The sequence below is a fragment of the Polistes canadensis genome, unplaced genomic scaffold, assembly GCF_001313835.1.
Source record: "Polistes canadensis isolate GaletaPanama2010 unplaced genomic scaffold, ASM131383v1 scaffold_128, whole genome shotgun sequence".
Lineage (NCBI taxonomy): Eukaryota > Metazoa > Arthropoda > Insecta > Hymenoptera > Vespidae > Polistes > Polistes canadensis.
The window spans coordinates 276,819-288,168 of record NW_014569675.1 but is presented as its reverse complement, the minus strand read 5'-3'; the positions used below and the strand labels follow the sequence as shown (position 1 = coordinate 288,168).

At 27.1% G+C, this 11,350-nt stretch overlaps 1 protein-coding gene across 4 annotated transcripts in view; it reads left to right on the top strand.

Annotated features, from left to right (window-relative positions):
• The window catches only part of LOC106788185 (Y+L amino acid transporter 2), a 21,949-nt gene extending 10,954 nt beyond the window's left edge, over nt 1-10,995 (top strand). For 2 of the 4 annotated variants that reach the window (XM_014751211.1, XM_014751208.1), the window contains exons 4-11: nt 3,520-3,645; nt 5,249-5,387; nt 6,012-6,135; nt 6,407-6,607; nt 7,371-7,445; nt 8,346-8,505; nt 8,600-8,692; nt 10,867-10,978. In XM_014751211.1, coding sequence (XP_014606697.1) covers nt 3,520-3,645; nt 5,249-5,387; nt 6,012-6,135; nt 6,407-6,607; nt 7,371-7,445; nt 8,346-8,505; nt 8,600-8,692; nt 10,867-10,934 — 986 coding nt within the window. In that variant the 3' untranslated portion in view covers nt 10,935-10,978. Of the gene's footprint in view, nt 1-3,519; nt 3,646-5,248; nt 5,388-6,011; nt 6,136-6,406; nt 6,608-7,370; nt 7,446-8,345; nt 8,506-8,599; nt 8,693-9,095; nt 9,161-10,866 lie in introns of those variants that run through there. The other 2 variants (XM_014751210.1, XM_014751209.1) reach the window with 2 other exon arrangements.
• The last annotated feature ends 355 nt before the right edge of the window (nt 10,996-11,350 follow it).

The following is an 11,350-nucleotide window of genomic DNA, read 5'->3' as shown; positions in this document are numbered from 1 at the left end:
TATATTTTATAATTAATATATATTTCTATAATTTTAAAATTTTTCGTTATAAGAAAAACATTTATAAAATCTTGAACAAATTCTTGGATATTATATCGACAAATACGTTTTCATTTTAAATGATAAAAGAAAAGAAAAAAAGAAAAAATGGGAGAAAAATAATGAGAAAAACTGGATTCTCTAGTTTTTGTCTAGATTGATCTGGGAAATAATGACGATTCGATGGAATGTATCACGAGTTATAGAAAGGAAATGGTCGACCATTTTCAATCATGGTAAATGGTAATATCATTGTATCACGCGAAGTAGACGATCATCATCATTATCATCATCAATTCTTTTCGTTTAATGGAATTTCATTGGTATTGCGCGTACGATTGTATAAAATACAAAATTATTTGCAAAAAAAAGATTCTAATAAAGAGTCAAAAGAATTGAAACAAAATATTCGGTTATATACGATAATATAGTAATCGCGAGTGTTCCTATCGTAAAATTTATTTTTGGTGATAATCAATTTTGCGGTAATGAAAGACATGACCACGAAAGATATTATTTTCCTTGTGGTTTTTCGATCTACATTATCCTTTTCTATCCTTTTTCTTTTTTGTAGATCATTTTACGATGACGCATAGGTAAATCGAGTAAAGTATATAAGAGAGTTTTCATGGTAAATTATATTCATTTTTTAAAACATTTAATATTACATTATTATTGGTGTCATACAAACTGTTTCGTTTTTTTTTTTCATTTTTTTTATTATAACATTTGATATCTTTACTTTGTTAATAGAAAAGTTATAACATTATGTTCCAATATATAATGATATTTGTATAAATATTTTAATTGAATATATTGTAACTTATACCATATATATATTATAATTGTAGTATTTTTATGATATAATAATTTTGATTAATTTTATTAGTTTATTTTTAGTATCAAGTTTGATATATATCCTTTGTTGTTGTATTCCAACTTTTGAGACATATAATAATTATATATATTATTTATTATATCATAATTTTTTTGTTCTCGTTCGTAATTCTCATTTAAAATTTTTCTAATTTTCTTTTTTTTTTTTTTTGGTTTATTCATTTCAATTTAGTTACGACATTTCGTCATTACTAAATGAGATCGTTTCGTAAAAAAAAAAAACAAGTTCCTTTCGTTATTTTAAACAAACGGAAAACTAATCGGAATTCAGGGGAATTCACTCGAGCGTATTACTCCGATTTATTTTTATCTTTGGTCGTGATTTTTTATCAGGTTTGGAATTGCCCCGTAATAAAACAACGTAGGATTACTAGAAAAGTCGGGAAGATTGATAGTAAATTTGTAAGAGGATTTTCCTTATGTCGTCAATTATTTCCTATACGTAAATACCACCGCCTAAATTTAAGTATATCCAGTTTAGTATACCAAGTCAAATGAAATATCATAAATTTACCTAATTGCCACTCTTCTTTTCCTTTGAATTATGATTCAACAACTAATAACTCGAGAAAGAAAGATCAAAGAAACAACATCTTTTTTTTATTACTATATTATTAATATTACTAATATAATTCGAATAAATTAATTAATCTTTTAATTATCTTCTTCCAAGAACAATATTACCTATTTTCACAGTTTGCATATCTGCTTATATTTCTTTATCAAATCAATATAATAATTTAAAAAATATTATTTCTAAATATAGATATATATAATGTATAAAGACAAAAATATATATACAATCAAATGGTTGAAATAAATTTAAGGAAGAAAAAGGAAAGAAATGTAAAATAAAATAACAAAGTCATTCTCCTCCGTTTAAAAACGATGGAAGAACGGTGCCAACGACCACGAGTATTGAAGATAGAAAAAGAAGGATATAACAAGTGTAACAGAAAGTAAAAAAGAGAGAATGAGTGTAAGAAAGAGAGAGAGAAGAAGAGAGGAGAATAAGAAAAAGAAAAAGAAAAAGAAAGAGAAACATAGTGTTGTAAAATGATGACGAACATAGACTCACGCGACGAAAGACAGGCACCAATCACGTTCTATTGTCATCAAATATAATCTAATAACATGACAACAGGCCGACACACAACGACATTAATTCGCCGAAGGGGACAACTAGCACATGTTCTCTCTCTCTCTCTTTTTATTTTTTTTTCTCTTTAACACGAAGAGGAAGAGGAAGAATAAGAATAAGAGAGAAAAAGAGAGACGAAAAGTGTAAAGGAAAAGAACAGATTGCGAGTAGTAAAGGGGTGGTGCGGTGGTGGGGGAAAGGCCGGAAAGAATCTCACGTTATTTTGCAGAGATGTTGCATCAGTCTGAATTTCTTCCTTTTCTTCCACTTCTTCTTCTTCTTTTTCCTCTTCTTTTCTTCTTTGTCGTCATCATCATCATTATCATCATCATCATCATCATCATCATCTTCTTCTTCCTCCTCGGCGCCGGTTAACAAATCTATCAAGGACATGAACGGAGAAAGAAAGAAAAAAAAAAAACAAATTGTAGACAGGAACAGTGATTATGCGTTTAACTAATGGAACGTTTTCAATTTTAATCAGACGTGCTGTTCTTTGTAATATTATTATTGTTATATTGCATGAATTAAAACAATTCTTCTTTTTTGTTTTTTTTTTTATATCGATGCTAATTTATATTTCGTTCGCGTTATTTTATTATTTAAAAAAATGTATCGAAGAAATGCAGGCAATTATGAATGTTTTGTTGAATTTTGTCATGAATAAAAATAGATTTATTAAAATGGTCGGATAATTTGGAACTTCTTTTTATAAAGTTTTACATTAGGCATATGTATATGTGAGCCGTTTATTTTGAAAGTGGTATAAGTCACATTTTTTTTTTTATTGAAAATACAAAGATTCCGTTCAATTTTAATTAGTGTTGCCATTAACTCGATTTTTTTTGAAAAAGTGACTTATGCCACTTTCAAAATAAACAGCTCGTATATATATGTGAGAAATGGTTGATAAGAAGAATGAAATATTTGTTATTGTTAAACGGCATCTCTCTCTCTCTCTCTCTCTCTTTCTCGAATAACACGAATTTTCTTTTCCGCGAAAGAACGAACGAACGAACGAATGAACGAACGGGTCGATAACCAACCAGAACCCGTTTCTACCCCTTCTGTCGTTATAGCTGACTGGATCGGTGCCAGTATGTTCTTACTAACAGACTGCAGCATAAAACTTGTTTCCATTAGATAGAGTTGAATTAATCCGAGTAGAAATAGGACCCTTACTTTTAGTCGAAAACAATATTTCTTTTTTTTCTTCTTAATTAGAAATATTATAGTTTCATTCAAACGAGAGTAATAGGAAAGTCATCTTTTTAATTTATTTGTATTAAAATATCAAAGGAATCAAGTAAATTAACAACAACAACAACAACAACAAAAGATAGAAGAAATTAAATAAAAAAGTCTAACGCGAGATAAAATTCTTTTTGTAAGGAAAAAAAAGAAATATTTATCGGTTGATTTATATCTTTATTTTTTTTTAGGTATATTGGCGTTTATAAATTGCTGGGACGTTAATTGGGCAACAAAAGTGCAAGACATCTTTACGTATGCTAAACTTCTCGCACTTTTTATCATAATCTGTACCGGAGCTTATCAACTGTTCACCGGTAAGAACAAATCTTACTTTAGATAATATTGCATTCACAGAAAAAGAGATTAGAAATGAACGATAAGAAAAATACTAACTTAGCAACATTATTACTATTTGTGTAACGTAATACGTAATATTTTTTCTTTGTTTTTTATTTTTTTATTTCTTTCTTCATTCGCGTATCTGGCTGACCCACCACTCATTATACTTTCCATCTTTTTTACCGCATTGCTATAAAATAGGAGAAATCTGATACATTGCGTTAATGGAAAGAATATAAAGCTTTTTTCATGTTTCTGTTTTTTTTTTCATTTGAATTCCTTTCACATTTTCAATAGATTAACGATTGGAAATATATTTTTCAATCGATTTACTTTGATATTTCAAATCGGATTACCGATAACCCGCACGTGTTCAATATTTTTTTCTTTTTTTCATTATTGTCGCTGTCTATATTGGATTTTATTGAAATCCAGCTAGTAAAGATAAAAAATGTTTGCTTGATCATTCGCGTACGAGCGTGATCGAATAAATTTGTTACGGGACAATGCACCTCGGATCATTTATTTTTTATCATTCGTTAACGATTCTAGCAAACCTTACGAATCATCGTAATGGGAATTTTCAGATCGATCGATGTTTCGAAATGATTCATATTTTATTTTACTTTTTATCTCTAATCGTTTAAACCTCGAGACGATATATCTCTCGTTCGTTTAAAAATTCATTAATATTTATTATCGAGATTATTTTGTACACAAAAAAAAACAAAAAAAATATGTAAAATACTTATTACTATATTCGTCTGTGAAAAAATATTACTTTAACAAAATTTTTCTTATTTAAATTATTAACATTACGACGCGGATCGACCAAAAAAATTGTATTCTATTTGTTTTTTTATTTTATTTTTGGTAAGAAATATATATATTACAAAATGACGATAGGATTGTATCTTAAGACGAGGATAAGAAAATGAGAGCCTTGAAATAGCAAAAAAGGTCTTGTTTGAACGTCTTTTCAGTATTGTCCACTTGCCGGACGAGACAATTTGTCCAATCAAAAAGGTGGGTTAAATACTAGCGCAGAGCCGATTCTATCATTTCACCGTCGCGTTGTACATGTTATGCGCGTAAAAGGAGTATCACTTAAATTGGACTATTCAACGAAGCGAATTGCTCGCTAAAACGAAACGGAAACGAATTCGTTTGCTTGCGAGAATTTACATTGACAGATATCTCAATCTTTTCGTATATCATTTTAATATTTTTAAACACACCAAAGATTTGTGATAACTTGCTCGAGACATTTCAAACGAGACATTTCATTCAATTCGCGCGATGCTTATCAAAAATTATTATTTTTTATTTCTAATGTGTGTGTAAATTTTTATACTCAAACAAAAATGATAATTAGTTTACGAATTTTTTGATGAATTTCATATGACTGAGATTAAAAATATACAAATTGTAACACAGTAAGTTTTCCAATTGAAATTTTTCTATAGAAACAAAAATTATAACGATTAAACAAATATCCAAAGTTTTTATTGTAAATTTCGAATAATTTATTTTCTTAATTTAAAAAAAAAAAAAAACAATAAAAAACAAAATTTACAGGACACACGGAACATTTTACGTTCGATAATACCAAAACGGAGATAACGTCCATTGCATTGAGCTTTTATTCAGGATTATTTGCTTACAACGGTTGGAATTATTTGAACTTCATCATCGAGGAATTGAAAGATCCGATCAGGTAAGAAATAATTATACATATTTCAATGAATCAAGATAGAAATAAATTTTCTATTAGAATGATCTAGCAATCGAGAGTCGTTGTTAAAAGAGTTATGTATTTGTTTGTAATTATATAGCAATCAGCATTGATATAAATCAACTTATAACGATATCACACATTAGATATTTTTTTTATTATTATTATTTTTAATTCAATATGATACAAGATTTATAATATTTGTTTATAATTAAATGTCAAGACACGCATTAATAATAAGTGTAAATATATATATGAGTAATAGATCAATCATAAACAATGAATGTTTAATTGTTATTGATCATTACTATAATATCACCGACATGAAGTAATTAAAATGGCCGAAGATTCACTAACATAAGGCCATGGCTTTTATTGTCCTCGATACAAGACGTTGCTCTTACTCGAGTAAGATGACGTAAGCTTTTCAAGTGCAAATGCTTTTAAACGATCGATAAATTGCAGATCCTGATGATGAGGTTTCGTTAAACGATTAGATTAAGTTAATTTCTTAAGGGTGGTTTGACGATTATACGATCATCATGACTCGCCAATTTTATTAACGTATATCATTTTTTTTTTGTTTTTTATTATTTTTCTCAACAGGAATTTACCAAAAGCCATTGCAATTTCTTGCACCTTGGTAACCGTGGTCTACGTCTTAACAAATATGGCTTTTTATACTACTTTGAGTCCTGTCGAAGTTTTGGGTAGTGGTGCTGTTGCTGTGGTAAGTTTGTATACATATTCGTTTTCTTTTTTTTTTAATTGCAATTATTTGATTGTTAATTAATTTTTAACATGCGTAAAACAAAATGATTGGTTCATACGAGAACGTTTTACTTTTGTTATTATTTTTTTCTAATTATTTTTTCTCTCTCGAAAACGATAGAATTGTAATCGTATCTCGTGACAACGAATGAAATAGCGATCATTTTCTTTCTCTTTTAATTAATTTAATTAATTTCTAATTGATTTTTTTGTTTGTATGTTTATACTAGACGTTTGCCAATCATTTGTTCGGAGTAATGGCATGGACTATACCAGTGTTTGTGGCATTGTCAACATTTGGCGCTGTAAATGGAATTCTATTGACGTCTTCTCGGCTTTTTTATGCTGGTGCATGCGAGGGACAAATGCCAGAAATACTTACGATGATACAAGTTTCAAGATTGACACCAACGCCAGCTGTTATTTGTATGGTACGTTTGATTTTCTCAATCAACAAATATAATACATTGAATAAAAGATGTGTTTTTTTTTTATTTTTACTGGAGGAATTGTCAAATAAATGGGAATGTTCTTCGATAAATTGTGTTGGTTAAAAGCAAATCAAATATTTACACACTGGACATTTTATCAGAAGTATTTCTCTACTTTTTCTTAGAAAAGGGAATTATTTTTATAAGTATTTTTTCGTAAAGAATTTTGCACTTTTCTTATACGCAATATAAAAATATTTCAAAGAATCAATAATACGGATTTGCATTTGTCCTATGCATTTGATTGGAAACTGAAACTTTATTTTAAACCCTTATTTCTTGCCGATAATAATATGAAAAATAATTGATGTTAGTTTGTTTGAAAGGTATACAGGACATACAAAGTAATGTAACAAACAATTAAATTTGTATAATTACACAAATTTGATTCTTCAAAGTTTATATTAGAATTGTGCACTTATTGAACTCTTACGTGAAATAGTAAATTTAATAAAATTTGTTAAATTTCTTTTTTACATGCATATAAAAATTTATTGTTTCCTTAATTCGTTAAAATACGAAAAAAAATAAAGTCACAAACAAGCATATCAATTTCGAATTAATCGAATTAGACAAATTATTTTGCGGGCCTGAAAATTTTACACTTAGGATTACCAAAAAATATATAAATGTGAACCTGTATCGACGAAGATGATGGGATTGTTATAATAATTCAATTGTTGTTTTGTTTTATTTATTACAGGCACTATTGTCAATGTTATACTTGTGCTCTTCTGATATCTTTGCTTTGATCAACTACGTCGGCTTTGCCACTTGGGTACGTAATCAATTTTCTGATGTAACTTTACCCTTAGATTTCGTGTTACAAATAATTCTTCTTTTTTCTAATTCCCCGCGAGTCAATGTGTAATTGACATTGAATAAAAAGAATTGCTTGCAATATCTTTCTTATATTTATTTCTTTTTATTGCTTATTATTTTCTCTTAATAAGAGGATTGTACAATGTTTGTATTGAAATTTTGAATACTTGGCATTTTTCTTTCTTTTTTTTTTTTTTTTGTACGTTTCTACATTTATGCCGTACTTGATCTCAATGTTATTTAGCTAGAAAGTTCAATAATTAACAATTTATAATTGCATCATACAATTAGTAATATCTAGGTTATACGTCGGATGTTTCATGAACAATCTAATTGTCTGTTTGTCACGTCAATTATTAATAATCGCGGTAGATAATTGATAATTTTCTAATTGGCTTGTAACTAAAAGCTCGAGGTGCGCATTTGAAAATTTATGATGCAATGCCATTGGCGTAACTAATCGAATTGTGTTTTTTTATTAATTCATTATATCGATATAAACTGTTTTTTTTTACATTTATTCATTTGTTTTTCAATATTCTCTCTTTTATCCAATTTTATTTTTTACTATTACGTCTGTCGGTTTTTTATTTTGTAATTTTTTAAATTTAATCTAATAGTTGATATTTGAAATATATTAATTTTCTATATTTAACAAATTTTACTCATATATATATATATAAATATTACTATTACGTCTGTCGGTTTTTTATTTTGTAATTTTATAAATTTAATCTAATAGTTTATATTTGAAATATATTAATTTTCTATATTTATAATTATTTTAATTCATATGTATCCAATCGAACGTCAAGAATTTTTCTCTAATTAATAATTAAATCATATTTGTTTACAGTTAAGCATAGGCGTCTCTGTTTTATGTCTACCATGGCTAAGATGGGCCCAACCAAATTTGCCAAGACCAATTAAAGTTAATCTTGCTTTTCCAATCGTTTACATTATCGCCACACTTTTCGTCACGGTGGTTCCCATGTATATTACTCCTTTGGAAACAGGTAACAATTATTCCTCTAATTAATTAATTTATTTTTCATTGACAATGAGATATATTATTAAGCGTTTTTTCTTTTTCTTTTTTTCGTTTCACAGGGTATGGTTGTTTAATGATATCATCGTCGGTGCCAGTATACTTTGGATTTATTGCGTGGAAGAACAAACCGAAATTTTTCGTCAAAGCTGTTGGTAAGTTAAAATAATAAATATAATAATAAATATTTTTAATATTAATATTATAGTATCGAGATCGTACTATCACACATATTATTTTAATCTCATTAATAATAAAACAATTAAAATTATATATTTAACATATATAATTGTATTGATTTATTTATATTACTATAAATAATATTACTTAATAAATATTTATCACTATATTGCATATATTTTAGAATTATTTTAACACATAGTATGATTTCGATACGATAAAAAAAAGAATACATTTCTTAGATATTAAATTATATTATAAATTATTATTCTTATTATTATTAATATAATCTCCTAAATGTAATATATTATTATGTATATATAGAGTTTATGTTCTTTTTGTTTTTTCCATTTCCTTTTAACCAATTTATTCCCACAGGCGCCGTTACCAAAACTTTGCAGAAGCTGATGGTAGTCGTCGGGCCAAAGATAAATAAGGTTTAGAACACACTATAACATAATATTACATTCTCTCATAAGTCACGCATGTTTTAGCTTGCTTATCATTAAAGCTTATCATTTTTATTTCTCTCCTATTTAAATTGCACGCATTTACAAATTCGATCTCTTTAAACGAATGAATGAAAAAAAAAAAAAAGAACAAAAATATAATCGTAATTGAAATTCAACACAAATCTAAAACAATAGTTGTGTGTGTGTGTACGTACGAGTACGCGTTTGCATCGCATTATATTTCTTTTGGTATCCTTTGCAAAAAAAAAATATAAAAAGGCCAAGTTAATTAAATTTTATTGTTGGTAAAAGTTTTGTTGCAATAGAAAATATGTGTATTAATACACATAAAAATATATTTATAACGAGTTTCGATTTTATTTCAATCGTGTCCTTGTTGTTTACTACATTGTCGGATGTACATGTATAAATATCAATACTAATTAATCTATGAAAGAGAGAAAGAGAAAGGAAAAGAACAAAAAAGCTCGAGTAATGTCGGAGAATTTATTAGAGTTACCAAGGCAATACACGCTTTGTTTCACCTGAGTTCGCAGAATCGTATCGCATTCGTAAAAAAGAGAATACTGTTACAATTTTTAAAATTTATAATTCAAATGAAATTTACAGAAAGTATAAATATTTCTATTATTTTAGAATTTAAATCACTAATTTATTTGCCCCACCACAAATCAGATATAATTTATTTATTTATTTAATTATTTTAAATTATATGAATATATGCATATAGGAACTCGATACGATATATATTGTTTTTTAATCAATTAATTTTATTCTTTTTTTGCCATATCTTTTGTTAATGTGATTTATTATAAATCATTATGGAGAATGTATTTATTTTCAAAGGGTTTCCTATATAATTGATGATTTTCACAAAATAGATTTCAAATTTATTTAGAATCAAACGAAATTCATTTTTGTTCGTTTGTATCGTAAAAAGTTCAATTTCTTAATTTTTTTTTTTTTTTGGAATTGTGACAGTATTTTATTAGGGATGCGGTATATTAAAACTTTAAGTTTGCATGACTTCGAAACGATCATATTAAAACACAATATCAACATCACAACAACAACATGGTCAACTCTCAGAAGCACTTTTTCTTCTACCTTTCGCACCTTGTGATATGTCACATCGATTTAATAATTATATATTATTAATATTATTATTATTATTAATATTATTAATGCTAAACTCGTCTCTTCTAATAGTCGAAGGCTATCGATCACTATTATAAAAAGTTCACATGCTCTAACGTCTTCTAATTATCCTAACAATTGTAATTAAATAATATAAAATGATAACACAGCCCAACACAAAAAGAAAACATTATTAATAAGTTGTTACTTTTGGAAGTTGAATTTATTTTTGAATATTTTTAATATACTATAATAATTCCAAAAGTATATATATATATATATAGCATTAATTCGGCACACATCAGTTATTTATTTTTTTATTTTCTAAGATATGCGTTATTTTCAAAAATACAATTGATACGATAAAATTGTTATAATTATTGCAATAAATATTGTGTCAATTAAAATTAATCCAAAAATAGGTTTAACTTTCCGATCAGAAAAATGTATGTGCGTGTTGGGCAGTGTAAAATAATTGCAATAAAAATGAAGATTAATGTAACTGAATTTGTAATGTTTCTTTTTTTTTATATTTGCAGTAGGCACCACTAGATTCCTGCAGAAGATAATGGTGGTCGTTGGGAAGTCAAAACCAGCTCAGGTCTAATTGCCTCGCTCTGCGTTAGAAAGAAAGAAAGAAAGAAGAAAGAAGAAGAAGATTAAACGAAGAGAAGAAAAGAGAAGACACAAGAAAAAGGGATTAGGAATTAGGAGTGTCCTAATACAAGAAGCAGCCATATTGAAGTAGGACACTAATAACCCAATCCCTTAAATTCCTGTCTTCCTTTAATTTCCTCATCCCCATTTCATATTCCATTAATATTTTTATTTTTTATTTTATTATTTTTACACTCGGATTTTTTTTTTTTATTTTACAAGAAATAATACATTTCGCTTACCAAGAAGAACTATTATAATATTGTAAGTTAATCATATTTTATTCCAACGAGAATGTTCTTTCTCTTTTATTTTTTTTATTTTTTTTTTTTTTTTACTTTATTGGACAAGAATCGATGAGAGGAG